The following is a 27,584-nucleotide window of genomic DNA, read 5'->3' on the forward strand; positions in this document are numbered from 1 at the left end:
GTCCCACATGATATTCACAGGAAAAAGGATCCTCAGAGGGAATACAGTCATACCTCATGTTACGTTTGCTTCAGGTTGCGTCCCACGGCGACCCAGAAGTAACGGAACAGGTTACTTCCAGGTTTCGCCGCTTGTGCATGCGCAGACACGCAAAATGACGTCACACGCATGCGCAGAAGCAGCAAATTGCGACCCGCACAAATGCAGACACATGTTACGTTCTTTTCAGGTTGCAAACGGGTCTCCGGAATGGATCCCGTTCGCAACCAGAGGTACCACTGTACTCTGACAGGAAAGGGCAGTAGTGATCGTTATGTATTCAGTGGTCAGTGTTTGTCTGAGCTTGAGTCTGGACTAAGGATTCTGAGTGTCTGCGTTCTGATTCGATAAATGATGTCCAATCACAGAACATTTCAGGATTTGGGCCTCTGCCATTGGCCCTTGAACTCGGAGTCATGATTCGCAGCTCGAAAGTTTAGACAGCCAATCACGTTGGGAGTGGGAGTGGCCCAGGCTTCCAGGAATGTATATAAGCAGTTGCTTTGCCCCTGTTTCCCAGTTACGTAGTTCAATAAACGTTCTTGCTGTTGCCTTGTGGGGACCCACCTACACTTCAGTGATTCCAAGGCCAAGGAGGATTTGGGGGGTCTGTAAGGAAACAGTCCAGTTAAAATCCTACGTTCCTCAAGTGTGTGTGAAGAAGTCTGATCTATGGAAAATGTGTAAAAGAAATTGACTTTAAGCCTGAACAGCATGCAGCCTATAACTTGAGGCAGTATACGTTTTAATAAAAAACAACAGCACTGCGCCGTGAATAACCTCAGTTTGTTACATTTCTGTGGAAGTAGAACCAAAACTCCTTGTTTATTATAATAAAGTTTGTTTGCAACCTGTTTTCCCAAAAGAAAGACCCACTGTCGCTCGTGATTCATTCTCCATTAGGGATTTTACCTGAGGGAAAGGGAACCAGAGGGCTGGCGCAGCAATGCCAGCGAGAGAGAGGGCCGTTGCGCCCCCTCCAGTAGAAGATGTCTTCCAACAGAGGACTGTCTTCTGGCCAAAGAAGGACCCATGGACACCCTTGCTATGCCCAGCAAAAGGACCGGTCCTTTCGGAGGGATGTGTGAATCTGTCCGTTTCTCTTTCCAATCCTAACTTCCCTTCAGGTTTTTTTTTTAAAAAAAATAGGCCTCAAAAATTCATCAGCACTTTAGAACAAATCTCCCCTAATTGTACATTTCAAAGCAAGGTTGCGCCCCACCTAATGTATTCTTCGGAAAGTGCAAATTTGGCGAGTTCTCCTTGAAATGCAAACTGAATCCACCATCCTTACTGATAAGTAAACTCTGACCCTCTGGCACTCCCCCCCACCCCCCACCCCGCCCAATGTCTCAGGCTGTGGCTTTGCTCCATCACCTTAGCTCTGAACTGCAGGAAGTGAAAGCTTGCAACCTTATACAACCTTTAATCTTCTACCCTCGGGCAGGAGATATAGAAGAACCAACAGGTTAAAAAACAGTTTCTATCCATGGGCTGTTAGGCTGCTGAACGGAAAATAATATAGTGCAACAAGCACACAGAGTGCAATGAGATTGAATGTTTGTGTGGGGGAGAGGGAGGCTCGGTTATTTTCCTTGTACACAGGTAACCTTGACAATAAAGGTAATAATAATAATAATAATGATAATATTACAGGTATAAAGAAAACAACATCATGCTTTATTCTTTGAAAGCTGAGGCTAAGGAGAGCATCACCATCCATTAATATACAGTTGTATGCAATGAAGCCAAACAAATGAATGAACAAGACTGATGTCCCTTTGGGAATGTCCGGGGACACTAGCAACCTCCCAGGTGATGCCCAGAGAGGTATTTTGAAGACGAGCTTTCCAGTAGTGTGTGTGTGTCTTTCAGTGTCACATCATCAGCAAGAAAAGGCAGGCCCAGAGTGCAAGGAGGGGTAGCGAGGAGGGGCGATGTAAGACACCCAGGCCAGGTGATCCAAAACCTTCAGTCCGGACCTGCTCAGGGCAGTCGGGGTGCCTGTCATATGGCTTGATGCAGCCTGCATAGGCCAGGACATGGGCAATGTAGTTCTGCTCTTGGATGCCGTGGAAGAGATGGGCCATGGGTCCCTGTGCCATGATGGCCACGTCCTCTCCGCCGTGGGTCTCGGTGTCCAGGGGCACAGCTGCCTGCTGCCGGTAGTCCTTGTCCTCTGGATGGGCGAGAGGCAAGAGGTCAGTCTAGACTTTTGGACAGTGCTGAATGTTGATGACATTGAAATGAATTGAAGGGGCTCTAGCAACAAGGTAAAAAGTATAAGGGGACTAATAATAGATAAACTAATAGATCAGGAATTTGCTGAACTAAATTTAAAAGGGATACAATAATGGGAGACGTGAGGAAGTCAGGAAAATAAGTCAATTTAAAGTGGAGAGATTAAGAAAGAGAGAAATTTTGTTTTTCTTCTATATGTGTTTTTTCTTCTTTTTGTGTTTAATGTTTGTATTTTTGTATTTTGTATTTTTGTGTTTTTGTATTTTGTATTTGTTTTGCATTTGCCTTTTGTGTTTTCTAAACTTTTCTACTGTCAAAACCTAATAAAATATTATAAAAAATAGACTTTTGGACAGTGCCTTGGTGGCACTGTGTGAGCCCATGGCGCCCAGGGGGCACTGAGATGGGGCTTATCGGGAGTGGGGCATGGAGGGTGAAGGAGCCCACCGCAGCACCCCCATGCACCAAAGGAGAAACAAGCTCCCTTGGCCGCAACACTTCGTGGGGTCAGGGCTGATGGAGCTCATTCATCTGAGCACCTGGCATGTCCCTGCCCCAACCCCGAAGGCCAGCCCGGCTGCGGCTTCCCTCGATGAGGGAGCTATAGTGGGGGCGCCTCGTTGCACACACCCCCCCCCCCGGAAAATGCACACAGGGCAACGGCCCTCCAACACCCCCACGCTACGCCACTGTAGTGGCACCCACATTTCTGTGGGCCACCAGCCCCTGGGTTGCATAAGCTCATCCCCTACCCTATCAAAAGCTTTCTTTGAATGACCCGCTAAGGAAAATAAGAGCGCAAATGGAATTCAAAACAGTAAGCAATGATGGCCTCTCTAGGACAAAGGAACTTGGAGAACAATCTGCCACTGGGCAAAGCACCGTGGGGCAGGGATGGCTGCATGCAGAAACTCAGGCTGTGGGTCCGTCCTCAGAGGGAAGGGCTCCTAGGCCCAGGGTGTGAGGGAAGGTGCGATAGAATGATCCATGTCTGAATCCACAATCAGCCAATGCAAGAAATGGTGTTGGCAAATGCAGATATAACACTGGTCCTGCTAACTAGGGATGATGGGCATTGTAGTCCAAAAACAGCTAGAGGGCTAAGTTTGGGAAACCCAGGACTAGCTTCTGCAAACCAGCCTGACCGGGCTAGCGAAGTGCAGAGCCATTAAGGAACAATGGCGAGCCAGTTACTGAGGCATTACGGGCCAAAGAACTGTCCCCCCCACCCACACCGGTTCTGTCACAGGAAAATGTGTCCTTTTGAAATCTAAAGGAGTTTATGGGAACAAAAAAAGAAAAGGACGTGAGCAGAACTTCATGGCTGGAAGAGTCTGAACGGAGAGACCGGGAGCCTTGACTGACTGCTGCTTTGGACCCAAGCTTGCTGAAGCTATGAGAGGGGCAATGAGAGACACTCTTGTGGTATAATGTTCCACACCCCCTCCAGGTGTATATAGGTGTAAAATAAACCATATATCTTAAAACACTACAGTCTCTGACGTGCCTGAATTCCCAATGGAAACACGACCACAGGTAGACACCTGGAATCCCCTGGAATCTTGTGCACTGCTCAGCAGAGATTGGGGGTGGCGTGCAACCTCTGTAACACTGGTGTCAGGAGTGGGATCCATGTTTTCTCTGTATATACTGGCGAGCGGAATCTGCTTTCACCTGCATTTTCAGCTTGCTACCATACCCTTTTCTTGTCTTCCCAGTCAAGAAGGAGTCCCAGCTTCTCCCATTCTGCACTTGTTTTCTCTTCTCCCCCCTCCTTTGTCGCATCTCCCCTCGCACACAGACCGCCCCCATGTTAATCAGTTGCATCTTCCCCGTCCCACACGGCTTAACTTCTACAAACCTTTTTCAGCTTCTGCCCTGCTATGACACTACCACCCTTCCTATCCTTGCACACCCGCCTTGCACACCCCTGCTTTCATCGGCACCCCCCTTCCCAGGCCGCCCCCTCTTTTTGCAGCCCCTCAGTCCATAAGCAGAGGTGGTTCTGCTGAGCTCCGCATCCAAAAGCTCTGCATACCGATAGCCTCGGAGCTGACATCTGGGCGGCTGCCATTCCTGAGCTTGTACCCAGGTCCGTTCCCATAGAGGATACTGGTGAATGCCCGCTTGTCTTTCGCTTGCTTGGGTGCCAGGCCTGTGGAGAAACACAGACGATGCTCAGGGCTGGCTCTGACCTGACCAGAGTCAGACACACTTACAGCAGAGTGGAATCAATGGGAGGAGGGTCTCAGGCTGGCCGGATAAATAAATGTGCATTTATTTCAGCCCCCACCCCAAACCAGGTGCCCTCCAGATGTTTTGAACTACAATTACCAACAGCTGTATGGTGCTGGGTTAATGTGAGTTGTAATCCAAAAGACCTGGAGGGCACCTGATTTATCTGTTTGTCCCTCACCATTTTTTATTTTTTTAAAATGCAAATGTCCTGGTTTAGCTAATCTTACTCAACTCTCCTTCCTCAGAAGGAGAGGCTTCCAGATCTGAGGGAAAAGTAAAGGGACCCCTGACCATTAGGTCCAGTTGTGGTTGACTCTGGGGTTGTGGCGCTCATCTCGCTTTACTGGCCGAGGGAGCCGGCGTTTGTCCGCAGACATCTTCCGGGTCATGTGGCCAGCATGACTAAGCCGTTTCTGGCGAACCAGAGCAGCGCACGGAAACGCCGTTTACCTTCCCGCCAGAGTGGTACCTATTTATCTACTTGCACTTTGATGTGCTTTTGAACTGCTAGGTTGGCAGGAGCAGGGACCGAGCAATGGGAGCTCACCCCGTTGTGAGGATTTGAACCGCATTAAACAGCCATGGTGGCTTCCCCCATGGAATTCTGGGACCTGTAGTTCATTAAGGGTGCTAACAGTTGTTAGGATACCCCTACTCCCCCTCATAGAGCTACAATTTCCCAAGTTCCCTGTGAAGAGGGGTTTATTGCTTTCTCCTGCTCTAGAGAAGGGAGATTCTGATTAAACACCAGGAAGAATTTTTTAACACTAAAAGCCATTTAACTATGGAACAGACTGCCATAGCAGGTGGCAGACTCTCCTTCCTTGGAGGTTGGATGGCCATCTGTCACGGAAACTTTAGTTGAGATTCCTGCATTGCAGGGGGTTGGACTAGATGACCATTGGGGACCCCACACTTTCTATGATTCTCAGACTACCCTGGGAATTGTGCTAGAGGGGCCTTTCGCCTCCTTCCTTACGTTCTTATCTGTGTGCTAAAATCCAATCCCTTACACAAGTCATTAGCTGAAAAGGTTTAACAGAAACTGTGCCCTTCTGGGATTTCCCCCCCCTCCTGGGAAACCATATGGGCTAGAAATTTGCTTTCAAGTTTTAAAAAGGGCAGTTCTGTTTCTCAGAAGCGATGCGATTCCTAGTGCGGTTTGCACCAACGAGAATTCTTGCATTGCAGGGGGTTGGACTAGATGACCGTGGGATCCCTTTCAACTCTACAGTTGTACGATTCTATAATAATTAATAATAATTTATTATTTATACCCCACCCATCTGGCTGGGTTTCCCCAGCCACTCTGGGCAGCTTCCAACTGAATATTAAAAACACAATAAAACATCAAACATTAAAAACTTCCCTAAACAGGGCCACCTTCAGTTGTTTATTTTAAAAGTAAAATAGTTGTTTATTGCCTTTGACATCTGCCTTGACATCTGCTAAGAGGGCGTTCCACAGGGTGGGCGCCACCACCGAGAAAGCCCTCTGCCTGGTTCCCTGTAACCTCACTTCTCGCAGGGAGGGAACCGCCAGAAGGCCCTCGGAGCAGGACCTCAGTGTCCAGGCAGAACAATGCGGGTGGAGACGCTCCTTCAGGTATACAGGACCGAGGCCATTTAGGGCTTTAAAGGTCAGCAGCAACACTTTGAATTGTGGTCAGAAATGTACTGGGAGCCAATGTAGGTCTTTCAGGACCGGTGTTATACGGTCACGGTGGCTGATCCCAGTCACCAGTCTAGCTGCCGCATTCTGGATTAATTGCAGTTTCTGAGTCACCTTCAAAGGTAGCCCCACTTAGAGCGCATTGCAGTAGTCCAAGCGGGAGATAATCAGAGCATGCACCACTCTGGAGAGACAGTATGCGGGCAGGGAGGGTCTCATCCTGCGTACCAGATGGAGCTGGTAGACAGCTGCCCTGGACACAGAATTGACCTGCAACTCCATGGACAGCTGTAAGTCCAAAATGACTCCCAGGCTGCACACCTGGTCCTTCGGGGGTACGGTTACCCCATTCAGGATCACACACCAGCCCACCCCCTGTTCCCCAAGAACAGTACTTCTGTCTTGTCAGGATTCAACTTCAATCCGTTGAATTCTATGAATTCTATGACTTCTCAGCCTGGTGGCTCAGAGTATTTTGAGACTAAGACTTCCAGAAGAGGTGGGAAAGCTTCTCTGCATTGCCCCTTGCCTCTGAGATAGGGAGCAAAATCTTGCTCTTCAAAGAGCCTGGGAACTTATTCTCACCAAAGATGTTGTTGCCCCGTGGTGTGTTGCCGCCTAAGGTGAAGACGTGCGAGTGGTCAGCTGTGACCACCATGAGAGTCTCTGAGGCGTCAGTCAGCTCCACGGCTCTCTCCACGGCTCGGTCCATCATCACAGTCTCGCTCAGGGCCAGCTTGGCTCTGCCCTTGTGATGCCCATGGTCAATCCTGCCTCGTAAAGGAGAAAAAGGCAACATATCAAGACCTTTTTCTAGCCCGCAAGAGACACCAACCACACTGTTTCAAGCTCATGACCAAACATTCCCCCAAACATGAAAAGTAGGGTGTGAGGGAGAAAGGTTCGAGCCCAGGTGTCGCCAAGCCAGCGCTCATGGGCACCCGGGCACCCGTCAAGGCTTCCGGTGCTGCCCCACCCAGAGCAGGTGACCCGGTCTCTGAGCGTTCATTTTCAAAAAGTGAGCCTCTAGCTCTCCCAGAAAGAAAGTTATGAGGTAAAATGTGCAGGTAACCTACGAAGTGGAATGAGAGCGGTGTGGTATATTTCCTGGTATCAAACAATGTTCCCTGTTGCTATTAGGCAGCAGGAGCAGCAGGGTGTGAACTCTGTATGTCAGGACCAGCAGGAAATATCTGACATCCCATAGTAAGCATAAGGTGGCCAGGCTGGTTGTCTCTCTAGTTTTGTGTTCTGCCACATGCTCTGTTCTGTATGGCTGCCATCTTGTGTTCTGACACATGGCGGCCATCTTGTTCTATGCCACCTGCTCTATATGGCGGCCATCTTGTGTTCTACCACATGCTCTGCATGGCGACCATCTTGAGTTCTGCCCTGCCTCACAGCTGCCACTTTGTACTATTCCACAGGCCCTCCATGACAACCATTTTGTGACTGCCTGCCCGAGCACTCTCTCAAAATTCAAAAAACGTGCCCACAGATTGGCAGCTCCTGTCTCTAGCATAACCTGCCTGAGGTGCTCGTTTTCTGAGCGGAGGGAACCATTTTGTTTGTTCAGAGAACCACCCAGTCACGTCAGCCTCAAGCTGCAAGCCAGAGTTGCGCAGGTTCACTGCCCTAGCCAACGCGAGGCCTGCCAGTCCCTCCTGGGTTCAGACGGGAGCCAGTGCCGGTTCCCTCCCAGAGCACAGTGGTCGCCATATCATCTCCCGGGGGTCTCTGCTGCCCCTTTCAAGACGGAGAACGAGGATACTCATCTTCCACAAAGAGGAAGAAGCCGTTGGGGTTCCTGCGCAGGATCCGTATGGCCTTCTCCGTCATCTCCACAATGGAGGGGTCCGTGTTGTTGTCTCGGTCCAGCTCGTACGCCATGTCGTGCGGCTCAAAGAGACCTAGCGGATTGGATCAGAGAAAGTGAGTGTCGCTGTGGCAGGAGCCTGACAGAGACGAGGGAAGATTACCGTATTTTTCGCTCTATAACACGCATCTGACCATAACACGCATGTAGTTTTTAGAGGAGGAAAACGAGGAAAAAATATTCTAAATGAAACAGTGGATGTATGATTTTTATGGTTCATGCTGTGGCCACAGACATGTGATCTGACAGCGAGTTTGGGGTAGCCCAATGCAAAAATCCTGAGGATCCATGTGGATCCGTGCTTTGTAACCACATTTTAAGTGGGGAGGGAAGGAAAAGAACTCAAGGGACAAGGAGCTTTTCCGCGGGGAGGAGGGAGGGAAAGAGCACTGTTGCTTTAAAGGTATACTTAAGGTATGTGCCCTGTGCCTGGGTTTTTTTTTCCATTTAACAGTTTGCAGCCTTTTCCTTCCGCTCCTTGTTTTGAGGCGGAATAGATTTGAGCAAGTGAGGAGGACTTGGGATTGCAGGGGATTTGCCATTAGCTGTGTAAAAGTGCTCCTCCTTGCAGCCTGAATGGTAAGCAGCCACCAGCAGCAGCAATAGAATGGAGCACAAAAAAGCGGTAGGGGCACTAGGACCCAGACAATCCTCAAATCTATCCTGCCTGAAAACAAGCTGCTCCATCCCAGCCGATCAGCTGAGACGCGGGGGATTTGCGAAGTTTTCCCCTCTCCCTCATGCCCTCCCCAGCCTTTTTTTTTTTACTTCCTGGTTTTCACTGCGTGGCTCAGAGCTAGAGGTTGGTTTTATTTTGCTGCTGGTTGCTTAAATTTTATCTTTCCTGCCGTCTCTCTGCAGCCTCATTGCTCTGTTTAGAGAGCGCGCAGACCTTTGCAAGCGTCTCTCCCTCCCGTGTAAGCGGCTGCTGCCGGCTTTGCTGCTATGGCTCTCCTTCCCTCCCTCCTTCCTGGCTCCAGGTCGCTTTAAAGAAAGCAAAGTGAGAGCCTCGTAGAGCGTGTAAGTGGCTCCCGCTTTGCCTGACTGACGGCAGCCATGGCTCTGATCCGTGCATTCGCTCCTTAACACGCACAGGCATTTTCCCTTACTTTCTCGGAGCAAAAAAGTGCGTGTTTTGGAGCGAAATTTACGGTATGTTTTCATTATCATTGGCTATTCAGATTGGGGCGTGGGCCCAGTTGGCATTTGATCCCGGCGGGGCCTTTTCGGTGGTGGCTCCCCGTTTGTGCAATTCCTTCCCTGGGTGAAGAGCACCTGTCTCTCTCATGATCGAGTCTTGGGAGGAATCTGAAAACATTCCTGTTTACCCAGGCATTTTGATGGGTGAAAGACAATGTTCCTGGAAACCCTTCAAGCATGGGCTGTGAGAAGGTGATTGTTGCTCACCGTTTTAAGAAAATATATATATGGTGCATTTGTCAACCTAGGCCATAGGTGCCAACTCCCTGGGGCCCTGGTTGCCTGAGCACCCACAAAATTCCCCATGAAAGGGCCGAGCACCCACAAATTTTGGGGCCATGCACTCTGCATGGCCCCCACGGCCCTGGGCACCCACCGTCGTGGGACCAAGCTGGCACTCCTTTCCTGGGCTCCTTCACTCTGGGATTTTCAGATGGAGAGTAGTATGCAAATTTAATAATAACAATATTATTATTGTTATTATTGTTATTATTATTAATAATAATATTAATAATAACACTATTGCTATTATTTTACATTAGGGATGGGGCAGCCCCTTTGATATGGTCCATGGCTTCTCCTCACCCCTGGCTACTACTGCCCATGAATTAGGTTGGAAAAATTGCTCTGCGGTTTTTTGTTCTTTTTAGAGAGTGGGCGTTAATGGGGATGGCGGCTGCAGAGAGACATTTATTAGGCAGAGTAACAAGTGCAGAGAGAGAGAGAGAGAGATGATTCCCTGCCTCCAGGAAATTTCAGTTTAATGTTGATTGAGTGGGAAATTAATGAAAGGACGCCTTTGGGAAGCCTTCAGGCAGAACCTGAGCACAAACAGCAGTTCTCTCCACCCTTGCGATTCCCAGCTCCTGACATTCAGGCAGATTCTGCCTCCAACATTGGACTTGGACATTTCCCTTGTGGCTAGTAGTCATTGATAGCCTTACACTGCATAAATCTGACTAATCCGCTTTTGAAACCAGCTGAGTTAGCGGCCATCACTGCATATTGTGGCAGGGAGTTCCATAGGTCAACTATGGGCTCAGTCAAGATTCAGCTTGTCCCACCATTTCCCCCCAGGGAAATCTGCTGTTTACCGCTGAATCGTAGCAAATGCCAATTTGGTTTTCTCCAGATTGGTGTTTGTTTTGATTTAGTGCTAAAGAGCGGGATTTCCAGAGAAAAATGGCCAGGGGAAACACTGTATTGCTTGGACCTCTGCTTTCTTGGCACAGGACAAGTGGGAGTGTGGACAAGCCCTTTGGGTTGTGGACTGAGGTCCAGCTCCGAGGGCCTTCTGGCGATTTACTCGCTGTGAGAAGTGAGGTTACATGGAACCAGGCCTTCTCGGTGGTGGTGCCCGCCCTGTAGAACGCGCTCCTATCAGTTGTTAAGGAGATAAAGAACTATACAGAAGGCAGCCCTGTCTAGGGTTTTTAATGTTTAATGTTCTGTTATGTTTTTATATGTGCTGGAAGCTGCTCAGAGTGGCTGGGGGAGCACAGTCAGATGGGCAGGATACAAGTTGTTGTTGTTGTTATTATTATTATAATTATTAGTATTATTAATTCCAACATTCAGCTCCATTGTCCAAGAGTCCCCATATTATGGGAAAGGGATAAAAGTTCCACCCACCCACCCTCACTTTCTCCATACCATGCAAAGTTTTATCTATCATTTCTCCTATGACTCACCTTTTCTTTCTTCCAAATAACTTTGGGGGTGTGAAACCCTAAAGTAATAATAATGATAATAATGATATTATCATTTACAGTAATACCTCCGTGAATGTCTGCCTTGTCTAGTGTCCATTCTGGCGAACGTCCATGGCAAACCCGGAAGTACCAGAACGAGTTACTTCCAGGTTTGCCGCTCACGCGTGCGCAGAAGCGCTAAATCGCACTTCGTGTATGTGCAGAAGCACAAACCGCTCCGTGCGTGTGCGCAGATGTGGCACTTTGTGCTGCGCCCGTTTCGGTTAGCGGCCAGGGCTCTGGAACGGATCCCAGTCACAAAACAAGGTACGACTATATACCCTGCCCATCTGGCTGGGATTCCCCAGCCACTCTGGGCGGCTTCCAGCACATATAAAAACATAATAAAACATCAGATATTAAAAACATTTGAAAAGTAATGTTCTTAAGGGTCAAGCAGGCATAAAATGCTGAATAAAGGCAGAGTACACTCAATGAGGACTCAGCTATGCAGCTGCAAATATAACATTTTAAGTGTGTTTCATGTGCATTATACAAATGTGACACTAGATGGCAATGGTGAGCTAACGGCAATTTCAATATATTTTTAAAAACGTTTTTTAAAAAAGCATTTTCCCAGCGTTTTTTTATATGTGTCTAGATTCTACCTTAGTGGCTTATTTTGTCTGCTGTTTATCTGTGTCCAAACACAATCTCTCCCTGCACAGTTCACATTCCCTTGCAGGGTGTCAGGAATCAGGAAAAGTTTGTCCCCTTCCTCTGACCAGTAGGAGAGAAACAGGAAACCCCCCTAGTACTCTTACCCATAAGATGGTTGGTAGTGTTTTCATTGACGGAGGCCAGGCCTGTTTTATTCCAGACATACTGAGCTCCCTAGAAACAAATATGGGGTTCATAAATGCCAGGAATCAACAGCATATTCATTACACCAGCCTTCCCGCACCAGGTGCCCTCTTAATGTCTTGAATTACAACTCCCACTGATATGAGCTGCAGTCCAGAACATCTAGAGGGCGGGGGAGGCTGCATTAAACAGGTACAATAAATGGATATATTTCCATTGTTATGATTACCATTTAAAGCATGTTTGCCCTATTCTTCAACCCAACAAAGGCTCCCAGAGTGGCTTACAAAGATCAGCAATAAGACAGATTCTGCCTTCAGGCTTAAAATCTAAAAGGAACAGCACAAAAGGAAAACGAGATTGGGAGGGAGGAAGAAGAAAGCAGCCAGTAGTTCTGGGTTACAGGCTTGAAATGGAAAGAGTTCGAGTAGAGGAGGAGAGAATGTTTTCTCTAAGACACAACCAGGGTTTTCTCCCCTCCCTCTGCCCCCCACTCCATCCCGCTGGACTCCCAGCCCTTCCCCAATTCCCATTACCATTCTGTTGCTCAACCACATTTCAATGAGGTTCAGACCATCCTTCCTGGTCCCATTCTGTTTCGGATGCTCTGGGTCACTCATGTTCCTAGGCAGCATGAATTTCCGCCCTCCTCCGAGAATCACCTGCCAATGTGAATAAGGCACCGTCACTGTTCAGAGAGCATCACCACCTCGCCAGAGTTATTTCCCCCCCAAAAAATTCATTTTTATTAAATTTTCCATTTTAACAATCCAATCAAATCACATTAAATATTCCAAATTATACATATACATATCAAATAATCCAAATATTCTGCCAAATTATCTTCCCATGCTTCAAGTTCGGAGGGTTCTGACCACCTCATACCTCTACTGCATTTCATAGTCACAGAGTTATTTTTCTTCAGAATTTTCATCGCGCATTGCAGGGGGTTGGAGAAGGGTCTTCTCGGTAGTGGCACCCACCCTGTGGAACGCCCTCCCATCAAATGTCAAAGAGATAAACAACTACCTGGCATTTAGAAGGCAGCCCTGTTCAGGGATGTTTTTAATGTGTGACATTTTGATGTATTTTAAATCTTTGTGGGAAGCCGCCCAGAGTGACTGGGGAAACCCAGCCAGATGGGCTTGGTACAAATAATAAATTATTGTTCATTATGTACTGAGTTGAATAGGATCCAAAATGCAGCAGTCCGACTGGTCCCAGAACAATAGGATCCAGAATGCAGCAGTCTGATTGGTCCACAGGAGCCACCCAATCCAGCTCCAGGTAGAAGTGAATCCGCAACCTGATTGGCCTACAGGAGAATCCCGGAATTAGCCAATCATGTGGGGCCCACTGTGTAAATAATGTATATAAAGCAGACATTTTGATGCTTTTGAATTATGGTGCCGGAGGAGACTCTTGAGAGTCCCATGGGCTGCAAGAAGATCAAACCTATCCATTCTGAAGGAAATCAGCCCTGAGTGCTGAGCCCTGAAATCAGACCCTGAAGCTGAGGCTCCAAGACTTTGGCCACCTCATGAGAAGAGAAGACTCCCTGGAAAAGACCCTGGGAAAGATTGAGGGCACAAGGAGAGGAGGACGACAGAGGAGGAGATGGTTGGACAGTGTTCTCGAAGCTACAAACATGAGTCTGACCAAACTGCGGGAGGCAGTGGAAGACAGAAGTGCCTGGCGTGCTCTGGTCCAGGGGGTCACGAAGAGGCGGACACGACTAAACGACTAAACAACTAAACAACTCTGTCTCTCTCTCTCTCTCTCTCTCTCTCTCTCTCTCTCTCTATATATATATATATATATTATTATTATTATTATTATTATTATTATTATTATTATTATTATTATTATTATATGAACCCTTAGGGTCCCTTCCAGCTCTACAATTCTATGATTCTATTCTTCCTCCGGCCAGGCCCCTGAATGGGTCTCCCCGCCCCGCCTTGCGCAGCCACTCACGTTGATGTCTGTGTTGTGCACCAGCTGGTAGGCGATGTCCTTGCAGCCTTGGCTGGCGGCCTCCTTCGACATGTTGACGTCGCCGTACCACTCGCGGCTGGCCGAGTGGGCATAGGCGGCAGCCGGAGAGGCATGCTGCACACGGGTGGTGGTCACGATCCCCACAGACTTCCCTGTGAGGAGGAGAGGGCATGTGGGAGGCAGGATTAGAAAGAGGGGGATAGGAATGGGACTCCCCCTCCACCCTCCCCACCATTCCCACTGCTGCCGGTTGGGCCCCCATCTCTTGTGCTTTAGCCGCCTGAGGCGGTTGCTTCACCCCACCTCAACAGCAGAGCCGTCTCCCTCGGGAGGTGGTGGACTCTCCTTCCTTGGAGGTTGATCTGCAGAGGTCAGATGGCCTTCTGTCATGGATGCCGTAGCTGAGATTCCTGCACTGCAGGGGGTTGGACTAGATGACTCTACAGGTTCCTTCCAACTCTACAATTTTACACTTCTAAACTGCCATTTTGGAAAGAGCAATGTATCCATTGGCATGCCAGTATGCACTGGGTCAGTGTCACGGTCCGGTTCACGGGCGATCAAAGGCCCAGCTGGCAGTGGCGTAGCGTGGGTTGTCAGCACCCGGGGCAAGGCAAGTAATTTGCGCCCCCTAACCCCTAACCTGCCGCCGCTGCCAGCTTCTTCTTGCTGCTGCCTGGTCTGGTCTGGTGTGGTTCTCTCCCGCGCTCAGCGCTGCGCTGGGCGGCTGCTGCACTGTCCCTCCCCCAGATAGTCCCTCGCTCTCTCTCCGCACCGCACGCCTGGCACCCACCCCCTCCACAGTGGGCGGCGACCCAGCGGCTCGGATCGGATTCGCACAGCCACCACTGCAGTGAGAGAGAGTGAGTGAGCCAGGTAGGGGCAGAGAGCTGCAAGTGCGAGCGCGCGCCCCCCAGATGTTGCGCCCGGTGCGGCCGGCCCCCCCTGCACCCCCCATGCTACGCCACTGCCGGCTGGGGACATCAGGACCAGGGCAAGATGGTGGGGTGGGAGCAGGAACAGGAGTCAGGAGTCAGGGAGCCAAGAGTCTGGGGGTCAGAGAGCCAGGAGTCAAGAAGCCAAGGGTCCGAGGGTCAGGAAGCAAGGGGTCAAGGAGCCAAACGCAGCAAGGCAGGAAATGTGTTGCTGTGGCAAAGAGCCAAAGGGAAATGCTGACCTTATATCCCTTCCCGGCTCTTGCCACCAGGTGCTGTGAGTTACCAATTGGCCTCACCTGTGCAGCTGCACCTCGCCTCTAGAGAACAAACTTAGGAAGGTCCCAGCCCTGCAAAGCCCTACTGGTCACATGGCCTGGCTCCTACATGCACTCCTGACAGTCAGACACCGAGGAGAGATAACCTTTGAGGGGTTTAAAGTGGCAGGGAGTAGTCCTGCCATGTGACCCAACATGCCTTTAAAAGAGACACTTGTCATCTGTCTCCTTCATAGGAGGGTCATTGGGAAAGGCGTGGAAATGGGAAAGCTAAATTAGCAGTGGGTTGGACTAGCACTCCACCGGGGAGGAGTTTATGCCTGCTTTCCAATAATATACACGCTTTTTTGCGTGAAGAGCTACATTGCAAAATTCAGAGAAATGCAGATTTTAGCGGGCAGTTGCTTTTCGGTTCCTGTATTTGGGAAATCAAATCAAGTTTCTCTCCCCCATGTTTTATGGTGTTTTGAATATTCTGTTGGGAGCCACCCAGAGTGGCTTTTATTTTACCCCAGATGGGCAGGGAATAATAATAATAATAATAATAATAATAATAATAATAATAATAATAATAATAATTGCTACTACATGGAGAAGGAGCTTCCAGTCCTGGAGAAAGGCTGATCTTTGTCAATGCCCCCCCCCCATCCGACCCACAATGTCTCCCTCTTTCCCTCAGCTCCTACCTGACAATGTTGCCCGATGTAGCACAGAGTGGACTTCGTTGCCAAAGGTGGTGTTGCATTGGCCCAAGGTGGCACGAGCACTCAGGCCCAGGGTTTTAGCATTGGCCTTCACCCCGCACAGGTAGGCAGTGGCGGTTCCAGCGCTGTCAGGCACCTGCCGGTCCACATTGTACGTCTGCCGATAGAAATGGAGAGATGCTGCGATTCAGGGAGGCCTGGCAGAAGACTGGCAGGCGGCCGTGTAGCAAGGGGCCAGGAGCTCATCCTGAGATATGTTACAGGAAAGGGATGTTTAGCAGCTGTCCGGGAGGATATTTCTTTGTTAAGGATGCTGGGAATGGCAGCTCCATTAGGCCAGCACCCTTAACAAACTACAATTCCCAGGATGCTCCATGACTGTTCATTGGATCATAGAATCATAGAATCATAGTCCAACCCCCTGCAGGAATCTCAACTAGATTGGACATGACAGATGGCCATCCAACCTCTGCTTTAAAAATGCCAAGGAAGGAAAACCCACCAGCTCTTGTGGGAGTCTCTTCCAATGTAGAACAGTTACAGTGGTACCTCGGGCTAAGTACTTAATTCGTTCCGGAGGTCTGTACTTAACCTGAAACTGTTCTTAACCTACTTTAGCTAATGGGGCCTCCCGCTGCTGCCGCACCGCCGGAGCACAATTTCTTTTCTCATACTGAAGCAAAGTACTTAACCTGAAGCACTAGAATCATAGAATCCTAGAGTTGGAAGAGACCACAAGGGCCATCGAGTCCAACCCCCTGCCAAGCAGGAAACACCATCAGAGCACTCCTGACATATGGTTGTCAAGCCTCTGCTTAAAGACCTTCAAAGTAGGAGACTCCACCACACTCCTTGGCAGCAAATTCCACTGTCAAACAGCTCTTACTGTCAGGAAGTTCTTCCTAATGTTTAGGTGGAATCTTCTTTCTTGTAGTTTGGATCCATTGCTCCGTGTCCGCTTCTCTGGAGCAGCAGAAAACAACCTTTCTCCCTCCTCTATGTGACATCCTTTTATATATTTGAACATGGCTATCATATCACCCCTTAACCTCCTCCTCTCCAGGCTAAACATGCCCAGCTCCCTTAGCCGTTCCTCATAAGGCATCGTTTCCAGGCCTTTGACCATTTTGGTTGCCCTCCTCTGGACACGTTCCAGTTTGTCAGTGTCCTTCTTGAACTGTGGTGCCCAGAACTGGACACAGTACTCCAGGTGAGGTCTGACCTGAGCAGAATACAGTGGCACTATTACTTCCCTTGATCTAGATGCTATACTATTGATGCAGCCCAGAATTGCATTGGCTTTTTTAGCTGCCGCGTCACATTGTTGGCTCACTATTTCTGGGTTAGCGGAGTCTGTAACCTGAAGCGTATGTAACCTGAAGCGTATGTAACCGTAGGTACCACTGTATTACTGTCAGAAGGTTATTCCTGATGTTTAGGCAAAATCTCCTCTCTTATAACTTGAAGCCATGGATTCGAGTCCTACCTTGTAGAGCAGGAGAAAACAAGCTCCTTCCTTCTTTCATGTGACAGCTCCTTAGATATTTGAAGATGACTATCATATCTCCTCCCAGTCTGCTCTTTTCCAGGCTAAACATACCCAGCTGCCTCAACCGTTCCTCATCAGGCTTGGTTTCCTGACCATCTTGGCCACCCTCCTCTGCACACCTTCCAGCTTGTCAACATCCTCTTTAAATTGTGGAGCCCAGAACTGGACACAGGACTCCAGGTGTGGTCAGGGTGTGGCCACACTCCAGGTGTGACCTTGGAAGGAGGTGGACTCTCCTTCCTTGGAGGCTTTTAAGCAGAGGCTGGATGGGCATCTGTCAGGGATGCTTTGGCTGAGATTCCTGCATTGCAGAGGGCTGGGCTAGATGACCCATGGGGCCCCTTCCAACTCGGCAGCCCTATGATTATGTGAGTTAAGGCTGCAATTCCTAGGCACACTTACCTGGGAGAAAATCCCAGGTAAAGGCTTGATGGGAGGGAGGCCTTGGAAAATAGCCAGGCTGGGCCCTCCTTGGGAACTTCCTATCCCTGAACTGGCTGAGGGCGAACACAGCAGCGTGCAGCGGCACTCTCTTCCTTGGCACAGGCTCCCACCTTGGACAAGGCGACGTAGGGGAATCTCTCCATCGCCAGCACGCTCTCTTCCCCGGAGCCTCCGGCCAGCTGGCCCTTGTAGATTCGCGCGGCTGTGATGGTGGGCACCCCCATGCCTGAAAGGGCAGAAGGAGGGTCATTAGAAGAGTTGTCAAGGGGCTAAACAAACGGATGGAGCAGGTTCAGCGCCTGCCTTTGGAGAGATCAACAGGAGGCACATTCTTCCACAGGGCCTACTTCCTACTATTTTGGTACCCGTTTAAGCAGTCGTGGTTTCTCCCAAAGGATCCTGGGAGCTATAGTTTGCTAAGGGTGCAGAAATGGTACTACGGTGCTTTAAATGTATGGAGCGAATGTGGCCTTTGTCCTTGCCGGAAAGAAAGGGACATATTTCATATTTCCCCCTTTCATATTACAGAAGCACACGCAAGTGTTAAATAACTCTGAAGAGAAAGAAGCACATGATTAACTTTCACCCTCCTTAATGACACTAGCCTCCGCCAGTTAATCAACTGCAACTTAAGTTGATTAATCTACTAATTAAAGCTTGCAGCCCTGATGGTATAAATAAACACTATTGCATTAAGCAAGACCATGGTCTTGCTTAGCTGGTCCATTATTTACTATCTCCTTCAGAAGGAGGTGGACTCCCTTGGAGGTTTTTAAGCAGAGGTCGGGTGGCCATCTGTCAGGGACGCTTTAGCTGAGATTTCTGCATTGCAGGGGGTTGGACTAGATGACCCTCGGGGTCCCTTCCAACTCTACAGTTCTATGATTTTTGTAACTTTGATGTGGTTTGTAGCAGTGAGTGCCAAGCATTAAAATGAATCGGTTTTAGCAGAACCAGGCACTGTGTTAAATGCAAGGGTAAATGGATTGAGAGCCAGACTCAGTTTCTTATTTATTTTTAAATAAAAGCATCGCCACTAAGAGGCTGAGCTAAGGATCAGCAGTTTCCTTTCCCAGATCTCACCTGTGATATGAACCCACTAGGTGACTTTAGGCAAGCAACCTCAATCGCAGAAATGTGGGGGTCAATGGGATAATCCTGGCCCACATTACAGGGTTGGTGTTAAGGGTTACAAGAATACATGTGAAATCCTTGAATCACTTTGTGAAATACTAAGGGTCACCATCGGCAGCTGTGACATATAAACCTACAGATTGAATACATTGAAAGATAGCTCACAGAGCAGTAAACGTAAGTGTGAAGAGACTCCTGGCTGCAAGGATGTCGTAAGAGTCAAGATGTCTGGCAAGACGTGTGAAGGAATTTGCTGACACTGACAGATGGCCTCGCTCCTCTTCCTCAAAGCCCGTGTCTGTGATATTACTTTTGCTCTTCTGATAACACTGCTGCTTAGCTACCTTTTCCTTATTGCAGGGATTAATTTCTACTGTACGTGCAGAGCTAAGACAAGGAAACACCTCTAAAATAAGCCTGTGCAACTTATAGGGCCGTGGATTCCACTTTTGTGCTTTTCCAGCAAGTAAAAACTGTCTTAAAACATCGCGTCTGGTGCATTTAATTGAAGAAAATCCACTACGTGTCTTTTTGTCGCTGAGAGTTTTGTCAAACCGCTGGACATTGAAATCTGTACTTTATTTTTTTATTTTATTTTTAAACAGCTCAATAAATGTCTCATTCTCTACCCACCAGCCCCAACGTGGGTAGAGGGGAATACCCTTCAATATCTCTCTGATGAAAATAGGGATGTCCTGTATAATAATAACAATAATAATAGTATTTGTGCCCCTCCCCATCTGACTGTGTTGCCCCAACCACTCTGGGTGGGTTCTAACATATATAAAAACCTTATAAAACATTACACATTAAAAAGCTTCCCTAAACACGGCTGTCTTCCTATGTCTTCTAAAGGTTGCATAGTTACTTATCTCCTTGGCTCAGGGGTTGCATAACTCCGATAAGAAAAGGGACGTCCTAAGGGAAAGCGGGACATTCCGGGATCAAAAGAGAAACCAGGACGGCTTCTGTAAATCCAGGACTGTCCCTGGAAAAGAAGTTCTGGAGGGGCCGGCCTCCTCTTGGGATGCTCCTGTGATGGCCTCAGATAACCTGGAGGCATGCAGAAGAAGTTGGGGGTTATATGCTTCCCTACAAGAAATGTGCAGGAAACAGTGCCCTCTGCACAGCCTTTTGCTTCTGCACAGAAGCGCATGAGCCACTGGGAGCTTTGGGTCTCCGCAGCGCTTGGCTCTCCTCGCCTCCCTCCTCCGATCCAGGAGTCTCCCCCATCTCGCCACCAGTCCCTAAGATAAGCTGCCAGAGGGCAGAACGACCTGGCAGTCAATGGCCTGCAGTGACCCAAAGAGCCTCCCACCTGCATGGATGATGATGAGTGGGTCTTGGCGAGGTCTGCGGCTGCTCCTCCGCCTGCCAAAATCCACTTTGCGCAAACTCTGGGTTGAGTTATGCGGAGACGGCTCTCTGACAGCGCCAGAGGCAGCGGCCAAAGGGTGTAAATCAGCTTCATGAAGGGGAGCTGGAGAGTGGCAGGAGGGAGGCTGGGCCTCACCTTAGAGAGGAGGAAGAGAGGGCTGGACTGCTGCCTGGTAGACCTTCGCTGGGAGTGCTGAGCCAGAGGAAGCAGAGACCAGGGAAATGCTCCCTTTGGAACTCAAGCACTGGGCCAGGGTCTTGAATCACAGGGACACAAGAGGCTGCCTTATACCCAGTCAGACCCCTGCTCCATCTAGCTCAGTATTGTCTGCACTGGCTGGCAGCAGCTCTCCAAGATTTCGGGCAGGGAGTCTCTCCGAACTCCACCTGGAGATGCTACCTGGGCATCATCTGCATGCAAAGGCAAATGCTGAGCAAAAGGTTTGGTGCACCTTTTTGACTCAAGCGGGGTCCAATTGTGTCCAAACAGAGATGGAAACTTGCTTCTTGAACTCAGGGAGCGTTGCACAAAGCTTGGTTACAACAGCTAAAGAAGTGTCCAGGGGCACAGCAAACAGATAAACAACTTTGAAGAATATACAGTAGAATTGTGTGTGTGTGTGTGTGTGTGTGTGTGTGTGAGAGAGAGAGAGAGAGAGAGAGAGAGAGAGAGAGAGAGAGAAAGAAATTGGGATGGCAGCAGACCCTCCAAGTGTCCTATTTTCCAGGGACAGTCCCAGATTTACAGAAGCTGTCCTGGTTTCTGGTTTGATCCTAGAGTATCCTGCTTTTCCCTATTGTCATCGGATAAATATTGGAGGATATTTGACCCCCCAAACCATCTGAAGGCAGTCCTGTTCAGGGAAGGGTTTTTGGTTTTTTTTTTAATTTTTAATGTTCTGTTATGTTTTTATATATGTTGGAAGCTGCCCAGAGGTTGGAGCAACTAGTCAAATGGACGGGGTATAAATAGTAAAATTATTATTAATGGAATAGGACATCCCTATTTTCATCAGAGAAATGTTGGAGGGTTTCTGGTAGGCAGATGCAAACTAGAATGTGGCTCCTGCAAACTTAACAGTTGTGTGAAAGGGGGGATTTTTAGCAGCTGTTGTAACTTGTCCCGCAAAGTTGCACCTTTTGAAATGCTTCCTTCTACACAACGAAAGGGCCAGAGCCCTCTCTGCACCTTGCGATCAAAGAAAGGAATAGTTACAGGTAGGCAGCTGTGTTGGTCTGCCGTAGTCGAAACAAAATAAAAAAAAATCCTTCCAGTAGCACCTTAGAGACCAACTAAGTTTGTTATTGGTATGAGCTTTTGTGTGCATGCACACTTCTTCAGATACACAGAACTGTGCATGCACACGAAAGCTCATACCCGAAGAATATGTGTATCTGAAGAAGTGTAATAATAATAATAATAATAATAATAATAATAATAATAATAATAATAAAAAAAAATTATTATTTATACCCCGCCCATCTGGCTGGGTTTCCCCAGCCACTCTGAGCGGCTTCCAACAAAACACTAAAATTGTTGTTGTTTAGTCGTGTCCGACTCTTCGTGACTCCATGGACCAGAGCACGCCAGGCACTTCTGTCTTCCACTGCCTCCCGCAGTTTGGTCAGACTCATGTTTTATTAAACATTAAAAGCTTCCCTAAACAGGGCTGCCTTCAGATGTCTTCTAAAAGTTTGGTAGTTATTTTTCTCTTTGATATCTGGTGGGAGGGTGTTCCACAGGGCGGGTGCCACTACCGAGAAGGCCTTTTGCCTGGTTCCCTGTAACCTCACTTCTCGCAGGGAGGGAACTGCCGGAAGGCCCTCGGCGCTGGACCTCAGTGTCTGGGCAGAATGATGGAGGTGGTGACGCTCCTTCAGGTATACTGGACTGAGGCCGTTTAGGGCTTTAAAGGTCAGCACCAACACTTTGAAGTGTATCTGAAGAAGTGTGCATGCACACGAAAGCTCATACCAATAACAAACTTAGTTGGTCTCTAAGGTGCTACTGGAAGGAATCCTGGGTAGGTCTATTCAAAAGCAAGTCCCAGATATGGCAGTGGGACTGGCCTAAGATGGACAAAAAAAGGATGTGCACGTTTCCTGGTTAGGTCTGCTTTCATTGGGTCAGGATGGTTAGAGTGGTCTGCTGCTACCCAAATTAGCATGCCTGGTTCTGGTGGCAATGTGTAGATATGGAGTGGGAAAAGATCCAAAATTCAAATGTTTGCATTTGGCCTTTGTATTGCATTTCTCTCCCACCTCTGAGGAGCTCAATGTGGCATTCACACTTTCCCCCCTTTTATCCTCCCAGCAGCCTTGTGAGGTCGGCTCAGGGGAGAGGCAGAGATTCGGCAAAGATCACTCAGGGAGCTTCATGGCCGAGCGGGGATTGGAACCCTGCTCTCCTGGGTCTTAGTCCATAACTCTAACTGTACTGGCTTTCGCTTCACAGATTTGGAGACCCACCCAGGCCCCATAGTTGTGTGCACCTATAAATCTGCCCCCAGACCCACTCTGGGTGCGCAGCCTTGTACACCCATGTGCAAACTCACCGTCTCCTAGGAAGAGAATGACGTTCTTTGCTCGGTGGTTCATGGGTGTCAACTTGAGTGCTGATTCCAGGGTCTGCTTGGCTTTCATGTTCCAATATTCTGGGTCCTTTTCCTCTTCTAGAAGAACCAGGGGAGGAGAAAGTTACTGCTCTGTATGCCTTTGTGTTTTTTGGATTGGCTGGTCTGAGTGAAAACTCAGCTTCTGCCTAACACAGGGGTGAAGCACGTTGTGGCTCTCCAAATATTCTTGGACTCCAGCTGCCACCACCCCTGGCCATTGGCCATTCTGGCTGAGATAGATCCCCTCACATCTGGGCACAGGTTCCTCAGGCCTGGCCTAAGGCATTCAACTGTGGAATCTGAAGGGGCGTCTCCACCCCCATTGTTCAGCCCGGACACTGAGGTCCAGCTCTGAGGGCCTTCTGGCAGTTCCCTCATTGTGAAACCAAGGTTACAGGGAACGAGGCAGAGGGCCTTCTCGGTGGTGGCACCTACCCTGTGGAATGCCCTCCCACCAGATGTGAAGGAAATAAGCAGCTATCTTATCTTTAAAAGACATCTGAAGGCAGCCCTGTTTAGGGAAGTTTTTAATTTTGAATGCTGTATTAACACTCGATTGGGAGCTGCCCAGAGTGGCTGGGGAAACTCAGCCAGATGGGTGGGGTCTAAATAAATTATTATTATTATTATTATTATTATTATTATTATTATTATTATTATTATTATTTATTTTATTTCTTAAGAAATTTTGAAGCTGAAAGTGGACTTGAAGAAGCGCAAGGGCTCTTAGGGAAGACTCTTTCAGAAATGTCTCTATTCCTCTCCAGCTCCTGCCCACATGTTTTTGCTTCCCAAATCCCACACTTCAACTCAACCCTCCATGAGCCTTATCTCCTTGGCACCTTGACACCAAGGATATGCCTCTCCCCCAGCACTGGGTTTAGGGTGGCGAGGGCAATGCCACCACCAGAGTGCGAAGCCCAGGAGGCACAAAACTGAGAAGATCCATAATTGAGAAGATTCCTTTGAGGGCACCAAATTTTGGCCTCGCCCTGGGCGTCACATTACAAAAGATTGCAAAAGTCTGCTGCTGCTGCTCTCCCCACTTTGAAGCTCGGAGCTGTGTATACATTTGGGAAGGAGCAGCTCATTTGCCAAGGACATGATAAGCCCCCTGAGGCAATTTCCCCAAAGGAAATGGCCTCTTCAAAGACCAGAGCACCCCAATTGACATTCCTCACTCAGTCTTGGGACAGCGGTGAGCTAGTGGTGGCTAGAGTATGATAGCGACCTTCCACAGATGTTGGCAGTCTACCACCAGATGCCCGGAACTCAGAAGGAAGGAAGGCTACCACCATCTTTGTGACCTGATGTTCTTGTGAAGCCTTAGGAAATGAGATTCTAAAATTGCCGCATCAGCCTTTGCTTCCTGTGTTTGGAGGCAGGGGGCTTGTGAATTGCCCGTCCCAGGGAATTCTTATCAGCAAGGCTGCATGGGATCAACAGATCCAGTTGGGACCTGACCTCACAAGGAGCAAAGGTCACAGGCATCAACCGCCTGGTCCCTAGCAAAACAGACCCTGCCCATTCACAACCCTTGCATGCTCATTAATCACCCATTGATCAGGGGTTTGCCTTTTAAATGACTGAGCCTCTTCGCTTAGCAGAGCTGTGCGATTGGCAAAGGAATCAAATAGGCAGAGCATCCTCATTTGTTGCTTATAAAAATTGCCTGATATGCACAGACTCATTCATCCAGGGGAGGGGAGTGTGGGCATAACTTATTTATTTTTCATGACAATTTCTGTCCCATTCTCCCTCACCGAAGGACAGATAGCAGCCTAAAATGCAATAAAACCATGTTGAATACCCAATAATTAAAACGACAGTTATTAAAACTTCATCATCTATAAAGAAAGTTCGGGGGCGGGGACAGAGAGAATCATATTCCTTCCCTTTCTTTTCCTACACACACACACACACACACACACACACACACACACACCAGATTTCAGATCCCACACTATGATCCCTTAGGAAGTCCTGCTTCTCTGCCCACCTTCCTGGTGCAGCTGGCATGGAACACTCAGCCAAACTATGGTGGAGCAGGAGACTCTTGAGAGTCCCATGGACTGCAAGAAGATCAAACCTCTCCATTCTGAAGGAAATCAGCCCTGAGTGCTCACTGGAAGGACAGATCCTGAAGCTGAGGCTCCTATACTTTGGCCACCTCATGAGAAGAGAAGACTCCCTGGAAAAGACCCTGATGTTGGGAAAGATGGAGGGCACAAGGAGAAGGGGACGACAGAAGACGAGATGGTTGGACAGTGTTCTCGAAGCTACCAGCATGAGTTTGACCAAACTGCGGGAGGCAGTGGAAGACAGGAGTGCCTGGCGTGCTCTGGTCCAGGGGGTCACGAAGAGTCGGACACGACTAAACAACAACAAAGGGGGGAGCATGAATGAACAAGGGAAGCTCTGCTTGCCCGCAATCCCTTTTCTATGCAGCCAGGTGCCCCCCAAACTCCAGTTCTTTGCCTCTGACTTCCACCTACCAACTTTGGGGTGGCCTTGTTTGTGCCAACGTCCCCGGAACCTGAAGCAGATCAGCGTGCATAAGGACATAAGGAACCCACTCATCGCACATCCATGACATTTTGCTTCCCCCAAACTGAGCCCCGGTCAAAGCGCAAGAGGCTCAACCAGGGTTGTCCTCTCAGACTGCTGGTTCCCTCACCACACACTTCCTTTCTTGAGGGTCAGCTGTTCTTTGCAACTTTGCATTGTGTTGGAAGCAACTGACTGATTTCCTGCACAGTCTCGTTTGGCCCAGTTTGTTCCACAACCCTCTTGTGGATATTTGCAGAAGATAACACAGGAACCATCTCAGCAGAGGTGCAGGGAGAGTGACAACAGTAAGTAGCCTCTGCTCTCAGCTGCAGCAGCAATGCCTTGCAAATCTTGCCCAACATCCTCTTTAAGCAAGACCAGACCAGAGCATAAGATACCAAGTGGAAGGAAGTGGGCAATTTGTTTCCAGGACACGCTCTGTGCATTGATGCAACTTCTCTGCGAAAGAAACAGCACAAATTCTGCAAAAGTAAAACCCAGAGTGGGGAGAACCTTGTGAGTTCACCTGCTGATCTCAGCCCATTTTATGATGATGATGATTATATGGCCTGGGTTTTACATTCTTGCTTTATGATTTGGACTAACACAACTTTCCTCCGTTTTGAAGACTGCTCAAAATACTTGCCTGCCCTCACCCTCCCTGCTTAGCAAAGGTTGGCAACAGAGCAAAGCGGGACACAGACTTTCTGCAAACTAAGAAACCGCGTAGATCAAGTCGTACCTCTGAATTTGGACCTGTGCTCCCGTTCTTCTCGTAAGCAGCATCACTACCTTTCCTTAAGAATGATAGATGGCCTTGCAGCTGGATCAGGCCAAAGGCCCGTCCCATAAGGTATCCTGCTCTTCCAGTGGCTGACCTGCCCTAACAGCTACCTGGGGAGCAGGACCCAAATCCTTCCAAGCGTACAAACAGCAAATCACTATTTTAAGCACTATTAAAAACAACATCAAGTCCTCAGACATTCAAATGCAACAGGACAAACTGTAGAAAACCAGCTAGGACTCCTTAAGCTTGCTTCATTTTTTAAGAGAAGTCAGTTCCTGGGGAAACACTCTGCACAAGCCCAGAGGGGTCATTTCCTTGGGCTGTTATTGAAAGCAGAAGCTGGTTCCTTTGCTTGGTGAGTTAGAAGTCAGGATCCCTAAAAGCAGGCATGCAGCTCCCCAGAACATGGCACACTCCCCTCCGTCCCAGCCAGAGCATCGCCGCTGTGCAGAAAACAAAGCCAGCTTGAATGCTTACATTACAGAACAGCCCTTTCCATGGTTGGGCTTTGAATGTCTACAGAAGACTCTCTGCTCTCGTCAGATCAAGCACCCACTGACTTAGATGAAGTTTATCTCCAAGTGAAGCAGAGGAGGGCCGTAACACAGTGGCAGAGTGTCTGTCTTGCATGTAGAAGGTCGCAGGTTCAATCCCTGGCTTCTCCAGTTAGGGTCAGAAAAGACTCCCTGGCTGAAATCCTGGCTTGCTGCTGCCAGCCAGTGCCGACAACACTGATCTAGAGGGACCTACAGGTCTGAAATTGTATAAGGCAGCTTCCTGTATTCTCTCTCTCTCTCTCTCTCTCAAAAAACAACAACAAACAACAACCCTCTTTTCCAGAAACTTGGGCTGGTGGCCGATTTGGGTCCAGAAGACCCTCTCCCAAGCTGTGAAACAACAACAGATAGCTTAGTTTCTCACCTAAGGATGTGGCAGAGAGGCAGGCACAGAAGCAGAAGAAAGCCTGGATCCTCAGGGTAGCCAGGGGCTTCATCCTGCAGCCAAGCCAAGGATGGAAAGAGTGCCTGATGAAAGACCGCAGCTTCTGAGGCTCTGGGGTTTTTATGCTCCTCCTCTCACCTTTGGACCCAGGGGGGCACGGGGCCAAAAGGCTGGGAGGGGTGGGAAAGGAAATGAAGATGACGTCCCATCCCCTGTCCCAAGAGAAGTACCGGTATCTGCCCACAACACAGTTTCATCACAGCCTTTCAAGTCTGCAGTGGAGAGAGCATTTTTCTGCTGAATCGGCCAGCCCTATCTGTAGGCTCCAAGGCTCCTCCCGGACACCTCTTCTGAACACCAGCTCCGGAAGGAAACCAAAGGCTATTGCCCTGTTGAGGAGACCACACAGCCACTTGCAGGTTTCTGCGAAGAGATAGGGAGTCTTCTTCCT

At 48.8% G+C, this 27,584-nt stretch overlaps 1 protein-coding gene across 1 annotated transcript; it reads right to left on the reverse strand.

Moving 5' to 3' along the window:
- Positions 1-1,698: 1,698 nt before the first annotated feature.
- Positions 1,699-27,584, reverse strand: LOC310707258 (alkaline phosphatase-like). The gene is made up of 11 exons (XM_083504250.1): positions 27,113-27,584; positions 22,795-22,911; positions 17,839-17,954; positions 15,718-15,892; positions 13,798-13,970; positions 12,357-12,482; positions 11,781-11,850; positions 7,965-8,099; positions 6,775-6,966; positions 4,319-4,435; positions 1,699-2,218 (listed from the first exon to the last, which is right to left on the reverse strand). Exons 1-11 carry the CDS (start codon positions 27,183-27,185, stop codon positions 1,917-1,919), a joined length of 1,596 nt encoding a protein of 531 aa, XP_083360376.1. The 5' UTR covers positions 27,186-27,584; the 3' UTR covers positions 1,699-1,916.

This window comes from Podarcis liolepis (genome assembly GCF_965112155.1).
Source record: "Podarcis liolepis genome assembly, chromosome: 5".
Classification (NCBI taxonomy): Eukaryota; Metazoa; Chordata; class Lepidosauria; order Squamata; family Lacertidae; genus Podarcis; species Podarcis liolepis.